Below are 21,332 nucleotides of genomic sequence, written 5' to 3'. Positions count from 1 at the left end.
ATATAGTACTGTATATGTGATTGCTTGGTTTTCTCTATTATCAGGGAGCTGTAGCAACTCCCTGCTATTAACAAAAACCTACCTTATTATACTTACTTATTATGACATAATTAAAATACTGTAATTATGTTAAAAACAATAAAATGAATCTATTATTAACTTAACAAATTTCAAATTATTTATACTTCATTTTATTTGTCCTAAATAAAATTCATGTTGACATAGAATTTCTGGTTAGTAACACAATGAATTACAAAAATATTTATATTTACTTTAAGTTCAATTTAATTTAAAAAATTTATATTTACTAAATAAAAGTGTCCTTTTCCAGTGGAATGATGAGGATTATTAAGTCTAGCAAAAGTTGTTACAAATTTATAGAAAGTTTCTTGAATATTAAATTACATTGCAAATTGTAAAATATATTTTACTATTTACAATGTAATTTAATAGTCAAGAAACTTTCATACACATCATGGAAAAACGAATACCTTTATTGTAAAAGTTTTTGTAGACAATGGTAAAAATAATTACCTAAGCAAAAATTGTAATATAGCCATTATATTTAAATTAAATATAAACATTGAATAGATTAGTTCTTGTTACAATTAGTTGAATTGTTTTTAATTGTTTACCTGCTGTATGAATTCATTTATCACGATTAGATTCAGTTTATTTTGTATTTTAAACTTGCAGCACTTTAGTACATTTTTTTTTTTACATTTTCAAATTTTTGTTAAAAAAATGTTTAAACATTTGTCTTTGCATGTTTAATAAAATTAGGAAATTTATGACAGTTACAAACGAGCAGTATAAAAGATATATAATACAATTTAAAAATAAAACAGTATATACAGTAATAGGGCCTACTGACCAGCAAGCTAATACTAAAAAATATTAGTGACATTAATGCATATAACCAATTTAGTTATCAGATGATGTTATGATTTCGTACTCCTCCATCATGTTTTCTTGTTTAAGCTTTTCAGCTAAAAATGGCAATTTACCTAATATTTCAATTTTGAAGATCAAATCCCATTGGTCTTCTGACTTAACATTGTACAATTGCTCAATCCATTTCATTGTGTCAATGCTTATTATAAAACCAAAGTTAACTAAATTTTGCCTACGTTTTGAGAATTTACGAACCTCAACATTCTCAAATCCTTTAAATGACGGTACCATATCCATTATCTTTGATTCTAAACCAACTAAACAACTCAGATAGACAGCTTCAATAAGAACTGTTACATCGGAATTGTTGAGAATCCCTGGCCCCACAAGTAGCTTGAAGAGACCATGTGCATCTTTACCATTCTGTATTGCAATTAAAGATGTTTTGTTTTGAAACTCGCATAGTAATAATTTCAGTAGGCTAACATATCCATACTCTTTCCAGAAAGAATTGACATCGACAATCAGCTCAAACAATTGTTTTGTAGAATGTTCTTTAGAGATATAAAATTGATTATACATAAAGTATAAGTATCACACATGACCAACATCACATAATAAACATTATGCATAATAATAACTCATTTTTATCTAATCTATATAGCGCATTTTCTTAGTGGATGTTGCTTATTCGCTAGCAACAATGAATATGGTAAAACTAAAGCAAATTCATTGTACAGTTTATAGGTTAAATGCATAAACAATTCTACTTTTGTAATCGATAAAATTATAGCAACCGCAAAGTAAACTTACTTATTAATGGAGTTGGTGATATTGGTCCTGGTGTTGCTGGTAATATTGGTCCTGGTGTTGCTGGTGATATTGGTCCTGGTGTTGCTGGTGATATTGGTCCTGGTGTTGCTGGTAATATTGGTCCTGGTGTTGCTGGTGATATTGGTCCTGGTGTTGCTGGTGATATTGGTCCTGGTGTTGCTGGTGATATTGGTCCTGGTGTTGCTGGTGATATTGGTCCTGGTGTTGCTGGTGATATTGGCCCTGGTGTTGCTGATGATATTGATCCTGGTGTTGCTGGTGATATTGGTCCTGGTGTTGCTGGTAATATTGGTGTTGGTAATGCAAGTTTTTCTGAAAAAAAGTTTTGTTCAAAATAAATTCTTTTATTCACACTGACTGCTCTTTGTTGATTTTGTGCTTGATATGTGTATGTATGCATTTACAACGGTATTTTAATTATTGTTTACTAGGAAATAAGAAATTTCAAGTAATATTTCTTACCTTTTAGTTTCACACCCTTGAAAACTTCTTCAAATTGCAGTTGATCAATTAGCAAATTCCATTGAGCAACAAATTTAGACCGATGTTCTTCAGAAACTAATATTTGACTTAAAAACCTTAGAAGCCTTCCACTAGTGTACAAGCACTTTAGAAGAAATACAGCCCTTGGATGTAACGTATCAAGATGAAGTTTCATACAATTCCGCTCAAGGGCGTTAATGGTAAAACCAATGTCTCTTATTAATTGTACAAGTTCTCTAACTTTGTCACTTTGTTTTGGCAGATCTTTAGCATGTATAACATTTTTTCCACCAAAAATGTCCTCAAACATGTCTACAACATACTGTGGATGTGGTGGACCTTTAATGCTTTTGAGATGAACTGTGACATTAACTGAAAAATAAAGAAAAATTATCGTTTTTAAGTAAGTAATTTGTTTTCGCTGTCAATAGAAATCGATTGAGAAAGAAACTTGATGATAACAATTACACACTGTTTGTATAGATTTCCTACTTAATAAGACATGATTTAACTGCAATACAGTTCTATTTAATTCAGTTCCGCATTGTTAAATAGGGCATAATATTTATATGTGCTGTTTTAAATTGTATAATCATAATCTTTGGTCGCATTTTTTTTGTACTATTCAAAATTAGAATATTTTACTTCCACTTTGAAGAAGGCTTACATGTTAACATTTTTTTAGACGTTGACAATCCTGCGGTTGTGGTAGTTGCAGACATTGATGTTGGTTCTTTTTGAGATTCTTTTCCAGTTGTACCTACTGCTGCTGCTGGATCCAGTTCAGACTTCTGAGCTACTGTAACAATAATATACAAATGTGTAATGTCAGTGTAATTTTCTTTATTTTGTATTTCAGGAATTTTCAAAAATTCCTAGATAAAATTTCAATTTCTGTCTAATCAAGTACTGTAGAGGATTTTTTCTCAGGACCCCAAAGCATGTATAACATTTTTTCCACCAAAAATGTCTTCAAACATGTCTACAACATACTGTGGATGTGGTGGAACTTTAATGCTTTTGAGATGAACTGTGACATTAACTGAAAAGTAAAGGAGTATTATTGCTTTATGTAATTAATTTGTTTTTGCTGTCAATAGAAAGTGAGATAGAAACTTGATAACGATTACAATTACACTGTATTTATATAGATATCCTACTTAATAAGACATTGAAATGATTGTTATAATACTGATTTAACTGCAATACAGACTATAGACAGATTTTATTGTGCTTTAAAGTAGTGACATATAATACAGGCCAAATTGCATAAAGCTTACATACTGAATACAAATGGTGAAAAAATCAGGATAAGTTGAGCGATTAAATGTTCTATTTAATTCAGTTCTGCATTGTTAAATATGGCAGTCAATATTTCAACCCATGGAATATTCTCACTAACTTATAAGACATTCATTGTTTGCATAATATTTGTATGTGTTGTTTTAAATTGTATAATCATAATCTTTGGTCGCATTTTGTTTGTACTATTCAAAATTAGAATATTTTACATCCATTTTGAAGAAGGCTTACATGTTAACATTTTTTTAGACGTTGACAGTAATGCAGTTGTGGTGGTGGCAGATGTTGGTTCTTTTTCAAATTCTTTTCCAGTTGTACCTTTTGCTGCTGCTGCTTGACCCACTGAAGACTTTTTAGCTACTGTAACAATAATAAATATATTCAGGTGCCAAGTATAATTTTCTTTATTTTATTTCATAAATTTTCTAAAACTCCTAAATAAAATTTAGGTTTCTGCCTATTAAATCAAGTAGAGCATTTTGTTCAATTTACAATTTCCATACATTGAAAATACAATCCAGTGATTACAGAAATCAAATAAAAGCAATAAAAATACAGTAAATGATGTTCAAATTCATCAGCATGATTATGGCATAAAAGTAAAGTATCGTACAGTACTCAAAACCTGTTAGCGCCATATTACTTACTAGGCAAGATACTTATTATCACTGTCTCATCGTTTCGTGTACACACAAATTACATGACTGATTACAATAATACAGTACAGTAATAAGTAGTGAGGCTGATGTCGCTCAAGACATTGAAATCAATGTTGGTCGTTATTATCTCTTGTTTTAGATTGATTTTCACGTGTCTCTTCTGGCACCTTCTAGTAAGCTGAACAGGCTTAGACACGAATTTAAACACAGCAGAAATCGATGTATTCTCAAAACTTTTAAAATTCCATGAATTGAAGAAGTGAAAAACTTAGTTTTTGTACAAAATCAAGTAAAGAATCTTGTTTTAAATTTAAAACTAAAGCTAACAATTAAAACAGGTTTGGATTCAGGGGATTAAATTAATTTTAAAACATTAACTTACTGTCAAATATCTTCAATATCGTGTGTTTTACTTCTAGGTCAATCTGATCATTATCTTTTAAAATAGACACCGGCGTCTTCCCCATCTATGAACAAATGTGCTTTAACTGTCAGTGTTAAGACATAATTGATTTAGTTGATATGCTATACCAACCCAAATCAAAATAATTGTATTAAAGATATATCACGTTTGTTCTAAAGTATATGAGTATCTATATATATCAACAACAATAATAATATGATAAAAATAAAAACCGGTAGAGTAAAATGAATTTTGGTTGATACACAACGATTAATCAGTTTAATTAAATAATTTCTTTATGAAATATTATACTTTCCAAATGTTTATAATCTGAAAAGGTAGAATATTATATTATTATTATTAAAAAGCTGTATTAATTCAATAAATATTAAATCACAATTCATAATAAGAATATCGTAATATAATAAAATGTATCTTTCACAATTTGCAATAAAATGATAATAATGCAGTACTGTACAATGAATACATTATATGTTTATTTCATGATAGAAAAAAAGACAAGTTTTAGGTTTAAATTATTTTTAAATTGTACCTTACTTTGTTTGATGTGGTTAATGCATCTGGATGCACAAGTCTGTTCAGTATCTCTAATTCCAATTTACCAATCCTCATCCGATCATAGCCAAACTTTGTAGTGAATAAGCTAAGATATAGATGTAGTGGGGTGTTTCCATCCTGAAATAAATCATAATAATTAAAACCTACGAGTTTAGAATGACATGCTATAAAATAGACATGTTGCAACTTTAAGATTTAAAAAAAGGTTCTATTACTACAAACATCTGCAATGATGATGATTATTTATTTAAAAACCATCAATCCATATTAAATCTACAAGTTATAAATAAAATATGAAATACCCATGTTTATGTCATTACATTGGGTACACAATACTTGATAGGAAAAAAAGAATTAGACAAGTTTAAGGTGAAAAAATTATTTGTCAAAATTTATTACACATTTACTTTAATTAATTAAAAATATTTATAAATAAAAAATTATTTAACAAAAATTAAAATGTATGCTTGCAGGATGTTGTGGACAACCCATGAGTGGGTTGGATGAATTATTAAAACAATTTTGAGTCATTTTAAGGGGTGGGTACGAAACTACATTAGCGCCATTAACACTAACAGGAGGTATGTTTATAAAATCCAAATACATATTTAATATATAAAACAAATAAAGCTACCCTTCATTCAATCTGATTCAAATGACAGGAATCTATTTAGATTCCCCTCATTGAAATATTACCTTTCATCAGTCCCCTCATGCCATTATTTGTACCATATTACACTCATTTTTTGTATAACATTGGATGCACTATTTACAGTACATTACTTTGTGGTTAATGCACCCCTAGTATCCGGTCAGTCTAATTACCAAAAACAACAGAAAATAACCATAAACAACCGAAAACAACTATAAACAGCCAAAAACAACCGAAAACAAACCGAAAACAAAATAAATTAGTCTAAATACCGAAAACAAATTTGTATATGACTTTTTAAGGTCGCCTTTTACTGATGGGTGTTTCTAGAGCTAAGACCATGACAGAGAGAAGACCGCGTGTGTAAAAGCCAAGGAAGACCCTACGGAATGGTAGTACGTGCCCAAAATACAACTAAAAATCGTACAATCAATCAATCAATGATAACATTGCATTTACCTAGAGAATCTATAAAAATATTTTAATTTTATTCTGTCGATTTTTGATCCAGAAACCAACGCATTTACTCTTCACAATAATTGTGAATACGTTAATCCATAGTATAGAAAGTAAATTGACTATGGTTAATCATGATCAATTTAATTATAGATTTTCAAAGATAATACAAAATGATATTTTAAAGAATATTTAAAGAATATTGATAATATTAAGGACTATGAAGTATACTTAAAACAAGCTCACGATAAAGGATTCACAATAAAATCTATTCAGTAAAATTACCGCAGTCGAGTAAATAACGTTTTTATCCTTAATCACGCAAAGTTAGGTAAAATCATGCTTTGTTTTGGAAAATATAAAGACTAAAAACGAAATGTGTTTATAGATTTTGTAAGTAAATGTAGTCTACTGTGTATATCATTGAATTTGTAGGATTTTGAGTTGTATTTTGTGCACACTACTATTTTGTAGGGTCTTCCTTGGATTTTGTGCGCGCGGTTTTCTTTCTGTATGGTCTTAGCTTTAGAAACACCCATCAATAGAGGGCGACATTAACAAAAATATTATACAAAATTGTTTTCGGTATAGATTTTTTATTTTCTTTTCGGTTTGTTTTCGGGTTGTTTACGGTTGTTTTCGGTTGTTTGTGGTTGTTTTCGGTAAAGACTGACCCCTAGTCTATTAAAAATGGTTTGCAACTAAATCAAATTGTATTATTACCGTATGTATGTAATATAATATAGTATAAAATTGTGATTTTACATAATTTCAATTGCTTTTATTGTTTTCATATAGGTGTATGACTCTGGTTAACAAAAAAAATTCAATCCATCAAGTGCTTCAATTTCCCTAATTACTGCTGTGATATTTAGACTTGAAATGTCTAATAACTACTGTTGCTAGTAGTATTGACGTACAGTACAGCAATTGAATATACATACATTGTTTAGAGATGTGGTTGATGCACCGTTGGTTAAGAGACAGTTTACTATCTCGAATTTAACTCCAGACCTCTTTCTCAGATATTTATGTAGTGGTGTGTCTCCATCCTGCAAAGAATCATAATTTTCAAGGTCTATAACTTGTTTCAAGATGCTTTACAATTGACCTGTTGCCTTATGTGTGTGGAAGGATTTAAGTTCACTACCTGAGGAGAGGGTTCTTAGGAATATTGGTCTACTGTTTATGAACTATTTGTAAAATTAAATGTACATACATTGTTTTGAGATGTGGTTGATGCACCGTTGGTTATGAGGTAGTTTACTATCTCTAATTTAACTTCAGATCTCCATCTCAGATATAGATGTAGTGGTGTGTTTCCATTCTGCAAAGAATCATAATTATCAAGGGCTACTAGATGAAATATAATTGGCTTTTACTTGTAATATAATGACAATAATCCAATACTACATGTGATGTGATGATGCATGATTTTAAGATTTAAAAAAAATTGTTTACTCAATTATTAAATATTGAAACTTTAGTAATTGTGTTGCCTTTATAAACAAACATCTAGTATAAACAAATGTGATTTAATTGTTAAGAAATAATTAATTTAGTTGATATGTTATACAAACCTAAACAAACTAATCATAAAAAATATATCAGTACATGTCACGCCTGTTCTAAAGTCTATGAATCAACAACGATAATAATATGATATAATAATAACAATAATAAAAATAAAAACTGGTAGAGTAAAATGAATTTCTGGTTGATACACAATGATTAATCAGTTTAATTAAATAACTTCTTTATGAAATATTATACTTTCCAAATGTTTATAATCTGAATAGGTAGAATATTATATTATTACTAAAAAGCTGTAATTCAATAAATATTAAATCACAATTCATAATAAGAATATCGTAATATAATAAAATGTATCTTTCACAATTTGCAATAAAATGATAATAATGCAATACACTGAATACATTATATGTTTATTTCATGATAGAAAAAAAGACAGGTTTTAGGTTTAAATTATATTTAAATTTTACCTTACTTTGTTTGATTTGGTTAATGCATCTGGATGTACAAGACTGTTCAGTATCTCTAATTCCAATCTATCACCCTCCATCAGATCATAGCCAAACTTTGTAGTGAATAAGCTAAGATATAGATGTAGTGGGGTGTTTCCATCCTGAAATAAATCATAATCATTAAAACCTACGAGTTTAGAATGACATGCTATAAAATAGACATTTTGTTACTTTAAGATTTAAAAAAGGCTCTATTACTAGTCTAGAGACATCTGCATATGATTATTTATTTTAAAACCATCAATCCATATTATCTACAATTTATAATTAAAAATATGAAATACAATATGTTTATGTCATTACATTCGGTACACAATACTTTAATTCATTAAAAATAATTATAAATAAAAAATTATCGATTTTTTACCATGTTATGCTTGCAAAATGTTGTCGACAACCCATGAGTAGGTTGGATGAATTATTAAAACAATTTTGAGTCATTTTAAGAGGTGGGTACGAAACTACATTAGCGCCATTAACACTAACAGGAGATATGTTTATAAAATCCAAATATATATAATATTTAATATATAAAACAAATAAATGTTACTGTTTTGATCTGAATCAAATGAGTAGGTCTAGGCCTCAATTTCCCTAATTACTGCTGTGTTATTTGACTTGAAATGTCTAATATCTACTGTTGCTAGTAGTATTGACGTACAGTTTATAGATCATCTATAAAATTAAATATACATACAGAGGAATATTGTCCTACTGTTTATGAACTATTTGTAAAATTAAATGTACATACCTTGTTTGGAGATGTGATTGATGCACTGGTTATGAGACAGTTTACTATCTCTAATTTAACTTCAGAACTCCTTCTTAGATATAGATGTAGTGGTGTGTCTTTATCCTGCAAAGAATCATAATTATCAAGAGATATAATTGGTTTCAATATTGGCCTACTGTTTATGAACTACTTGTAAAATTGAATATACATACATTGTTTTGAGATGTGGTTGATGCACCGTTGGTTACGAGACAGTTTACTATCTCTAATTTAACTTCAGAACTCCTTCTTAGATATAGATGTAGTGGTGTGTCTTTATCCTGCAAAGAATCATAATTATCAAGAGATATAATTGGTTTCAATATTGGCCTACTGTTTATGTTTCAATATTGGCCTACTGTTTATGAACTACTTGTAAAATTGAATATACATAGGCTACATTGTTTTGAGATGTGGTTGATGCACCGTTGGTTATTATTAATATTGAAATTTTAGTAAATGCACAGCAGTCACCAATAGGCCTACTATACCACTCACAGATAAGTGTAGATACGTTTCTGAGCATGCACAGAATGACTTTCTGATTGACTAGTTGCTTGTGGTACGCGCGTCATGAGAGCAGGGAGATGTATATCTCTCCTGATGAGAGGTACGAAAGGAGGCCAACACACACAGTGCTCGAGAAAACCTGTCATATTGGGTCGTCAATTTGTTCATAATCAGGGCCATAGCCAGGATCTGTCAAGGGGGGGTTCGGACATTAAATATTTGGGTCAAACACCCCCCCCCCCTCCCCCCAGCCTGATGCGAAGCGAATTTTGTTAAATGACACCCCTAGATGGCCGGAAAAGACACTCTCGTGCAGCATGCTATATAACCAATGAGCAAAAAGATCGTACTTTTTCCTCCTCCTCAAACACGTCGATAATTTAAATGACGATAACTATTTGTTGCCGTATGTTAGATGTGCGTGCTCTGTGCGGAACCGCCGATTGTTTGATCATTTACTCCGTATTTTGTTTTGCGTTCAAGTTCAATGCGAACGTATATCTAGGAGCAGCCCCGAAAAAAGCACACTGGGTGAAGGCAAATGCTATTTGCTAGCTCTATCTATAATATTTATTGACAGCAATTTGTTGAGGAATATAAATATGTAAAAGGTGATATTGATACATTTTAGTACGTATCGGCTGGTGGTCTAGAAAAAAATAATCGGATGCCATAATGTGAACTACAGTACTTGATACCATAGATATTATAGTGTAAAATATTAATATTCACTATATAATCCTCTATGATACATTATACTTCATAGTCGCACATAAATACTGATGTACGTCGGAAGGCTATATACTTTATGCATGCTGCCTGACTGCCAGTGATCTAAACAATTATAGGTACGCAGTTGTCTGGCGGTGTCCTTTGTACGAATCGTTCGTGCGCCAGCTCGCTATGAGACGCGTCAATATCATGTTACATGCAGGGACCAAACATTTATTTTTCAGGTTAAAATCGGCAATTCATTTGCAGCTTTTAGAAATTTACAGACACGTATCACTAGTTGACGCTCATACAGAGAAGAAGGTTCACGAACAAGTTTACGAATTTTTCAATTTACAAACAACTTTTTGTACTGTGGGGCACGTATTTGGAGGATTTTTGGAGATGAGGGTGAGGTATTGGGCATTTCGGGGATGGGGGTTCGCAGTTGGTTAAGGGGGGTTCGCCCGAACCATAAAAACCCCCCTGGCTACGGGCCTGCATAATTATTGCGTTTTTTCCAATTTAAGGCCAAATCATAATTTTGCATATAGTTTTGTTTTCCGTTCTTTCTGCAAATTTCCTATAATTAATTTCTTTGTTTTATATTTATTATTTATTGTACAGTTTATAGTGGATAAATGAAAATGAATTTTGAAAATTGTGGTTTTAATTAACTGCTGACTAATTTAGCATTTAATTCAAAATAATACAATTTAACGTTTTCCTCAATACTTATAGCAGCATCTTCATATTTTTTGTGTAACTTTTTTAAATCATTATTTGATAATAATAATTAATTTACATTAATTGATAGTATTTTATTATTACCGTACCAGAAGTACCGCATTGACGAAAAAAAAAAATGTAGTTAGTGTGTTCTCTAAAAAAGGGAACCTTTAACATTTCGGGGAGGTGGGGGTCCGGAGCCGGAACTTGATAGGCGTAGTCATAAAGTATCATTGTTGAATGTTTTGATGTTAGATTAATTGGTAAAATTGGTAAAAGAAGTAATGCTGGCGCCAACAAATTTAACAACCTTCAAAAGCAAAATATTTCTTTGTAGCAAAATTTAATTTAAATGGAACGCTACAAAAATAATCCTCCGCTTCATGAATGCATGAATACCTAATAACCAGACAAAAACGTATGTTTGTTACGTTTTACTATCAATCCATTTTCATATCACGCAATCTATTTTTCAACAATGTAGTATAGTAATAACATTTTTATTGAATAATGAGGGATTAGCTACATGACTTTGAGTAAACCATTGGTAATTTACTTAAAATCCAAAATGAACTTGTGTTATAATACAAACTATTCAAATCAAAGAAACGCTCTACTACACATGAGAAATATATATAGTTAATTAATTAATTAAATTTCAGTATATCACCGGGCGGTTTAGAATTAATTTTCTTTGCCTGCTGTGTTTATATATATAAAAGTATCTCTTCGGAGATCCCGTCTCGTGAATAAAAATACTGAAAGATGAGGGTGTATCAATTTGATCTCTGTTGCGCATGCGTACAACTGAGGACTAGTGCTGTTCCACCGTACCACGCCGAGAATGTTAAAGAGTCACTATCCAATCGAGTTTGAACAATACCATGAAAGCCCCAGTGGTCTAATTGTTAGGGCAACTGCATATCAAGCAGATGGTCCGAGTTCGAGTCTCGGTTGGGGCGACTTTTTCTCATTCTCACAGATTTCCTCATCTTTATCGTTTCAAATTAATTAATTAAATTTCAGTATATCACCGGGTAGTTTAGAATTAATGTTCTTTGCCTGCTGTGTTTATATATATAAAAATATCTCTTCGGAGATCCCGCCTCGTGAATAAAAATACTGAAAGATGAGGGTGTATCAATTTGATCTCTGTTGCGCGTGCGTACAACTGAGGACTAGTGCTGTTCCGCTGTACCACGCCGAGAATGTTAAAGAGTCACTATCCAATTGAGTTTGAACAATACCATGAAAGCCCCAGTGGTCTAATGGTTAGGGCAACTGCATATCAAGCAGATGGTCCGAGTTTGAGTCTCGGTTGGGGGGACTTTTTCTCATTCTCACAGATTTCCTCACCTTTATCGTTTCAAATTAATTAATTAAATTTCAGTATATCACCGGGCGGTTTAGAATTAATGTTCTTTGCCTGCTGTGTTTATATGATTTGAGTCTCGGTTGGGGCGACTTTTTCTCATTCTCACAGATTTCCTCATCTTTTCATATCGTTTCAAATTAATTAATTACAACATTTCAGTATATATATTCAACTTTGATTGCCACAAAAAATAAATAAATGTCGGTCGATAAACTTCTGAAGATGAACGGCAGTACAGATCTAGGCTCGTGTATGTAGCCTACTACGCCATTCATAAATTACCCACGCATATCAGTGCTACTAGCGTCATCACAGATTACCTCTAATGGATCAAGCATTCAAACATGAACTTCGCGACAAAAAAAAAATCATCGACAGACGAAATATAGCCTATATTCATTCCTTTTAAATATTAGGCATATTGCCAAGGCTAATAATCAATTTGTCCATAATTATTGCGTTTTGCCGGTGTTTTTCCCTAATCTATTTATTTATTTTTACCGTACCAGAAGTCCTTCATCGGGGACTTCCCCGTGACGCAATGAACGAAAAAAAAAATGTTATCTTATATTGTTAGTCGCGTATGTTTTATTACCGGAGGAATAATAGGCTATAATCCTCTGTTTGCTAGCTCACTACAGTGAGAGAATACAATTTGCTTGGTCAATTACTCAGTGTCTACAGCCCTGGAATATTTGGGCAACCCTTTTAAAATAGTCCTGCAACCGCCCCTGATTGGCATGTTGGTATTTCAAATAAAAAAGGGCTCCATGTCTGATCTACAAACAGCAGTAATAATATTGAAAAACCTTATTTAATATTTAATAAATCATTATACATTGCAGTAAAAATAGTTAAAGATAAATAGAAAGACTTCTTTAAAAAAAAAATACTTTCATGACTAAAATGTTCCTGATTTAGACTTGTTTCATAAGAATAGAACTGACTAAAAAACAAGTTAAAACGAGGGAGTTTTTAGTAATGCGAAACATGAATACAAATGTTTGAAATTTTTAATTAATAAATTGGGTGTGGAATATTGGTGGTGCCCCAGTAAACATAGCTAAAAATGTATTATTCTGGGCCCTCCATGGACCAACGGCAGCCAGCAGTGCAGCGCCTACCAGATCAGCACACTGGGTCCCTACTCTTTTCGAATAGTGTACCACGTTCTTTAAAGTGCACTGTTAAGTACACGGGACCAACGGCTTTACATCCCATCCGAAGGATGAGGCAATGAGAGTAAAGCATCTTGCCTAAGGATGCAATTAGTATGGTAGAGATAACCCCGAACCCATGCCTATCACATGCTAGTCCGATATTATCATTACACCATCACTCTCTGGTGTATATACAGCACCCGTCGCTATTTCTAGACGGTCTTCCATCCAGATGCAACCGAGCCCAACGTTGCTTAAACTAGGTTTAATTTGTTTCCATCCTGAAATAAATCATACTTATTAGGTGCTATAAAAATGCCATGTTGTTACTTAAGATTAAAAAAGGCTCTAGTACTGATCTACATCTGCAATGATGATGATTATCTATTTAAAAACCATCAATTCATATTAAATCTACAATTTATAATTAACGTATCAGTCATATGCTTATTTCTTTATTGTATTTTGCAAATGTACAGTATTTTTCCCGCTTTTTAATATAATAAAGATGAAATGCAATACTTACAGTATGTCATTACATTGGGTGCACTATACTTTAATTCCATGACAGGAAAATATAATTAGACAAATGAAAGGTTTAAATTATTTGTTAAAATGTATTTTACATTACTTTGTTTGATGTGGTTAATGCATCTGGATGTACAAGACTGTTCAGTATCTCTAATTCCAATTTTGTAGTGAATAAGCTAAGATATAGATGTAGTGGGGTGTTTCCATCCTGAAATAAATCATAACCATTAAAGCCTACGGGTTTAGAATGACATGCTATAAAATAGACATGTTGCAACTTTAAGATTTACAAAAAAGTTCTATTACTAGCCTACAAACATCTGCAATGAATACAGTAGCACTGAATATGATGATTATTTATTTTAAAACCATTAATTCATATTAAATCTACAAATTATAATTAAAATATGAAATACAATATGTCTATGAACGAAAAATATCACTTTGTGACCACCAGGTTGCTAAATATTTCATTTTCTTGATCAGTGGTCATGATATGTCTTTTGGCACTTGTTCATTAGAGTGATATCAATGTATTTTGAAGCAAAGACAACATTCGCTAGTTATTAAAAATGTAAGCTCCACGCAAAAATGTTTGTACCAGCTATAGGTTCAATGTCAAAATAAGGTGTTTTTAAACATTTTGTGTATTTCTGTTGTATTAGAGCAAGTATAATTATATATTGCGAGTAATTTGAGACTAAAATTATAACTTTCTATATAGAAAGCAACCACTAATAGTGGTTGCTGAGATATTGATATGGCTATTTTCTTGACCAATGATCAAATATAAAGTTTCATGGTCATTTTTTGGCAAAAGTTGTCCATTAAAGTGAATAGAAATATGTATCTTCTGAGTATTTTGACACCAACTACAACCATATCCGCCCAACAATGTCTGATATATGAAAAGTGAGCTGCAAGCAAACAATTTTGTGCCGGCTATATGTCAAAGTAAAAAATTAAGGGTTTATTGACAGTTTTATTATTTTTAATACATTAGAACAAATATAAACATATACTTTGCAAGAAATTTGAGACCACAATTATCACTTTCTGTCCAGTGGTTGCTGAGATATTCATATGACCAATTTCTTGACCAGTGGTCAGAAAAGGGTTTTCCGTCCACTTTTGGCAAAAGTTTCCCATTAGAGTGAATAGGAATAGGGATCTTCGAAGTAGTTTGGCACAAAAAATATTCACCAAGTTACGCAAAGTCTTAACTTTGACCATATTGACCTTTTGGCCCCTGTACTGACCAAGCATCCCAATTTTTTTTCGGCCAACAGCAAAAAATTGATTTGTATTGATATAAGGAAGCAAAAAAACATTGTTGGCATAGTTTGCCAGAGGTGTAAATTAAATGTAAATACATTGTTTGGAGATGTGATTGATGCACCATTGGTTATAAGATAGTTTACTATCTCTAATTTAACTTCAGAACTCATCAGATATAGATGTAGTGGTGTGTCTCCATCCTGCAAAGAATCATAATTATCAAGTTTTTAGATGCTTTACAATTGGTCTGTTGCCCTTACGTGCGCGGAAGGAGATGCTTAATTACAATTGGTTTGTTGCCCTTACGTGCGGGGAAGGATATGAGTTTACTCCCTGAGGAGAGGGTGCTTAGAAATATTGTCCTACTGTTTATAAACTATTTGTATTAAATTAAATGTACATACCTTGTTTGGAGATGTGGTTGATGCACCAATGGTTATGAGACAGTTTACTATCTCTAATTTAACTTCAGAACTCCATCTCAGATATAGATGTAGTGGTGTGTTTCCAACCTGCAAAGAATCATAATCATCAAGGCCTATAACTGGTTTCATTCCTTACAATTTGTCTGTTGCTTTTACATGCACGGAAGGATATAAGTTTAATCCCCGATGAGACAGTGCTATTAGAAATATTAGCCTACTGTTTATGAACTATTTGTATTAAATTAAATGTACATACATTGTTTGGAAATGTGGTTGATGCACCATTGGTTATGAGACAGTTTACTATCTCTAATTGAACTTCAGAACTCCTTAGATATAGATGTAGTGGTGTGTCTCCATCCTGCAAAGAATCATAATTATCAAGGCCTATAACTGGTTTCATTCCTTACAATTTGTCTGTTGCTTTTACATGCACGGAAGGATATAAGTTTAATCCCCGATGAGACAGTGCTATTAGAAATATTAGCCTACTGTTTATGAACTATTTGTATTAAATTAAATGTACATACATTGTTTGGAAATGTGGTTGATGCACCATTGGTTATGAGACAGTTTACTATCTCTAATTGAACTTCAGAACTCCTTAGATATAGATGTAGTGGTGTGTCTCCATCCTGCAAAGAATCATAATTATCAAGGCCACTAACTGGTTTCATTCTTTACAATATAATATGATCAATTCATATTAACTAATCAATTTATAATTAAGGTATCAGTCATCATATGTTTATTTCTTTATTGTATTTTGCAAATGTACAGTATGTTTCCCGCTTTGTATAATAAAGATGAAACACAATGCTATGTCATTTCACTGGGTGCACTATCCATCACAAGAAAAAAAAGATAGATATGTTCAATGTTTAAATTATTTGTTTAAATGTATTGTACATACTTTGTTTGTGGTTAATGCATCTGGATGAACAAGACTGTTCAGAATCTCTAATTCAAATGTACCACCCCTCATCAGATAAATTATAAACTCTGGATTTAATATGCTCAGATATAGATGTAGTGGGGTGTTTCCATCCTGAAAAAAATCATAATCATAAAGGCCTACTTGTTTGCAACCAGATGCTCTAAAGTGGGCATGTTGTTACTTTACTATTACAAACATCTGCCATGATGTTGATTATTTAAAAAACCCATCAATTAAAGATGTATTATGTCCATTGAAACACAAAAAAATGAAGGTCAAAGTATTCTAAATTTAAATTTGCCATATCAAAGTAATATTAAAGTCATTCACTTTAAGTCGAAAATTCGAGCCAAAAACAACACGTTTACATAATTAACAGGTAAATTAATTTGATTACATTTCGTCTGGAAAATCGTCGCGAGTGAAAGTAAACAAAGATTTCAAAACATGAGTATGCATTATGCATGATGCTAATTAGTATTGTTTACAACTTGTCACGGTTGAGAAGGTGTTTTCACACAGATCGCGAGGAAGTTTTTATTATGCATACAGAGCGTTGGATTATGAGATATGTTTTGATCGAAAACTTTGACTGGAATTTTTATTTATTTTTTTTTTGGGAATTAGTCAAGAGGGCCAATACATCTTTAATGTTGAACTTACAATTCAAAATAAAAATAACACTGTTACTTGTTTTGTTTTTTTTTGGAAAATGTATCATTCCCACTTTGCAACATAATAAAGATGAATACAATACTACGCTATGTCATTACATATCAATTAAAATAACAGTCTTATCTTTGTTTTCCTTATTTTGCACAATCTTTCATTCACAATGTGCTTATCTTTCACAATGTGCAATGATAATAATGTAATACATTGGATGCACTATTATAGGCCCTGTTTCTGCTGCCAAGAAAATACTATACTTTATACGGTATTTTTTGAATACCGTATTTATACCGTATTTTTTTGGCAGCAGAAACTGCGCTCATAAAAAAAATACCATATTTTGTATACCGTATTTTCCCCACAAAATTTGTGGATAAACTATTTACAAATTTATACCGTATTTTTTGTACCCTTTTCTGCTACCAATAAAAAATACCGTATTTTTTTAACCTGCGACATGAGGTCAACATCGTGTTTTTATTTTCTGTCGCTGTCACCTGTTTTACACACGTGCATAGATATATTCGGCGAAAATGTGGAGCGAAGGCGTCACAGTAGTTACTATATAAATCTGTGTGGGGAAGGTTAGGCATGTAGCTTTTTGTTTTAACAGTAAGTCTTGACTCCTTAATAAGGGTGTCCCTTAAACAGGGGTGTACAAATGAGAGTGGTTCAACTGTAATTTAGTGGTATAAAATATTATTACCAATTTTCAAATATGGGTGGGGAAGCTAAAATGTCCGGCCAACTAAAAGGTAATAAAAGGGACAACCACATTTATAAAGACATTTCTAAAAAAATAAAGCAGGAGTACGGAATAGACTTGTCTCCAAAGCAAGTAAACTCAAAGTTGAAGAGCATACAAAAGCAGTACAACATTGCAAAAGACAATAACTCGGGGGAGGGAACGAATTACTTGTCCCCATTACGATGTTTTCTGTGCTCTCACAACATCTCTATGGCCTCGTTTCTGCTGCCAAAAATATACCGTATATATACGGTATATTTTATATACGGTATATTTTTTGGCAGCAGAAATGGGTCTCATAAAAAATATACCGTATATATTTGCGGTATATATACTGCATAAATATCCCCATGGGCCCGTTTCTGCTGCCAACCCAAAATATACCGTATAAATATACCGTATAAATATACCGTATATATACCGTATATGAAATTCGTGCACCGTTTCCGCTGCACATACTTCGTGGGTGGGTTGTAAAAAAGTTGGCTTTCATTACCCAAAATGCATTTCGTGAGACGGAAGTATGGATTGACCTCGTGTGAGTGAGGTTTTTACAAAACAATGATGGTTCTCAAAACGTCGTAGCATTGCTTTCTATTTTAAATCTAATGAGTAGAAGTAGCAACGAATTTACACCGCACATACAAGCACAATCTAGAAATTTCACTATAAATAAACTCTGTTATTCAAATTGAGTTTATATTATGCTATATTATCCTATATTGCCGTTTTAATTTCCATTTTCTATTATACAGTATTTTACCATGATTTTACATCACGTTGTGTAAGAACATTCGATTTATTGTAATTAAAATCTTGGTATCGCTTCTGTTGCCATGCAGTCTTCCCCCAACCTTCGCTTCCCCCCACAATTGAATTGCAAAAATAGTGATTTGTTCGGTCCACAGTGACATTTTGATCTGTTGCTTGCTTTTACACGTGTGTTTCAACTTTCAATGCAGCAGAAAAACCAAAACAAACGCGTCGCGCTCTGTTAGTTTTTTACCTCGTGTCATGAGTCGGGTCACATTTACGGTATATTTTGAGTGCAGCAGAAACGGGGAACGAAATATACGGTATATTTTGGAATATACCGTATAATATCCACAAACGATGGGGATATTTATGCAGTATATATACCGCAAATATATACGGTATATTTTTTATGAGACCCATTTCTGCTGCCAAAAAATATACCGTATATAAAATATACCGTATATATACGGTATATTTTTGGCAGCAGAAACGGGGCCCATCGTTTGTGGATATTATACGGTATATTCCAAAATATACCGTATATTTCGTTCCCCGTTTCTGCTGCACTCAAAATATACCGTAAATGTGACCCGACTCATGACACGAGGTCAAAAACTAACAGAGCGCGACGCGTTTGTTTTGGTTTTTCTACTGCATTGAAAGTTGAAAAACACGTGTAAAAGCAAGCAACAGATCAAAATGTCACTGTGGACCGAACAAATCACTATTTTTGCAATTCAATTGTGGGGGGAAGCGAAAGTTGGGGGGAGACTGCATGGCAACAGAAGAGATACCGAGATTTTAATTACAATAAATCGAATGTTCTTACACGACAACCGGGAGTCTAATAACAACTCCCTGACGACAACAACGTGATGTAAAATCATGGTAAAATACTGTACTCTATAATAGAAAATGGAAATTAAAACGGCAATATAGGATAATATAGCATAATATAAACTCAATTTGAATAACAGAGTTTATATATTTATAGTGACATTTCTAGATTGTGCTTGTATGTGCGGTGTAAATTCGTTGCCACTTCTGCTCATTAGATTTAAAATAGAAAGCAATGCTACGACGTTTTGAGAAACCATCATTGTTTTGTTTTTGTCAGCATGTAGGTAAAAACCTCACTACACGATGTCAATCCATACTTCCGTCTCACGAAATGCATTTTGGGTAATGAAAGCCAACTTTTTTACAACCCACCCACGAAGTATGTGCAGCGGAAACGGTGCACGAATTTCATATACGGTATATATACGGTATGTTTATACGGTATATTTTGGGTTGGCAGCAGAAACGGGCCCTATAACTAGGGCTAGGCTGTTGAAAGCGAGACGTAAAACCTCCTGTATTGCGACTTTTAATTATCGACCAAATAAATGAATGGCAATTTGGGTAAAAAGGATGAAATTTAACACGACCACCCAAGAAGTATTGTTAGCAGAAACGGGGTACTAAAAATACGGTATAAAAAATACCGTATAAAAATACGGTATAAGTTATACCATACTTTGAGCAGTTGCAGCAGACACAGGCCCCATAGTAGTAAATTATTTTGTTTGTGGTTAATGTATCTCTAGTCTTATCTTCTTACTTTTTAAAAATATTTAAGCCATTCCTTTTAAATGAATGTCCAATAGTATTCTGCATTACATTTTTCTATTAAAAATGGTTTTCAACTAAATCAAATTGTATTATTCTGTATAAAGTTGAAATACAATACTATGCTATGTCAATACATCAGGTGCACTATAATACTTTAATTCTATGACAAATTGATAAGAAAAAACAATTAGACATGTTAAAGGTTTACATTATTTGTTAAAATGTATTGTACATTACTTTGTTTGATGTGGTTAATGCATCTGGATGTACAAGTCTGTTCAGTATCTCTAATTCAAATTTGTTATCCTCCATCAGATCATAACCAAATTTATAGCCAAAATAACTGAATCGGAATAAGCTAAGATATAGATGTAGTGGGGTGTTTCCATCCTGAAATAAATCATAATTATTAAGCCTCATTGGTTTAGAATTACAATTGTAATTAAACTATTTGTAAAATTAAATGTACATACATTGTTTGGAGTTGTGATTGATGCACCGTTAGTTACGAGACAGTTTATTATCTCTAATTTAACTTCAGATCTCCTACTTAGATATAGATGTAGTGGTGTGTCTCCATCCTGAAAAGAATAATAACTATAAGCAGAGACATTGGGTGAGTGAGCACGTACAACTTTTTTGCTCTCGATTTTCACCTTTCAAAGAGACATTTATCTTTGTTTTTTCCCGATTGTATCATTATCATCGTAAATAGAATCTAGGACTTATCATGTAAACTTTTAAAGATGATGGTCAATGCTCTGTCGGTGTAAATAAGCAGTGAGTATTTTACCCCCATGATACCGC

At 32.1% G+C, this 21,332-nt stretch overlaps 1 protein-coding gene across 1 annotated transcript; it reads right to left on the bottom strand.

Moving 5' to 3' along the window:
- Positions 1-561: 561 nt before the first annotated feature.
- Positions 562-21,324, bottom strand: LOC140040981 (uncharacterized). The gene is made up of 20 exons (XM_072087300.1): positions 21,319-21,324; positions 20,999-21,106; positions 20,763-20,915; positions 16,712-16,846; positions 16,329-16,433; positions 16,055-16,159; positions 15,778-15,885; positions 14,196-14,303; positions 9,253-9,360; positions 9,059-9,163; positions 8,271-8,408; positions 7,482-7,589; positions 7,207-7,314; positions 5,134-5,271; positions 4,555-4,639; positions 3,745-3,873; positions 2,879-3,010; positions 2,191-2,583; positions 1,708-2,040; positions 562-1,448 (listed from the first exon to the last, which is right to left on the bottom strand). The coding sequence occupies exons 1-20, from the start codon at positions 21,322-21,324 to the stop codon at positions 925-927; spliced, it is 3,129 nt and encodes a 1,042-aa protein (XP_071943401.1). The 3' UTR covers positions 562-924.
- Between the last annotated feature and the right edge of the window lie 8 nt (positions 21,325-21,332).

This window comes from Antedon mediterranea, chromosome 1 (genome assembly GCF_964355755.1).
Source record: "Antedon mediterranea chromosome 1, ecAntMedi1.1, whole genome shotgun sequence".
In the NCBI taxonomy this organism is placed as follows: Eukaryota; Metazoa; Echinodermata; class Crinoidea; order Comatulida; family Antedonidae; genus Antedon; species Antedon mediterranea.
Note: the sequence above shows the minus strand (reverse complement) of the source record. Positions and strands in the feature narration are given on the sequence as shown.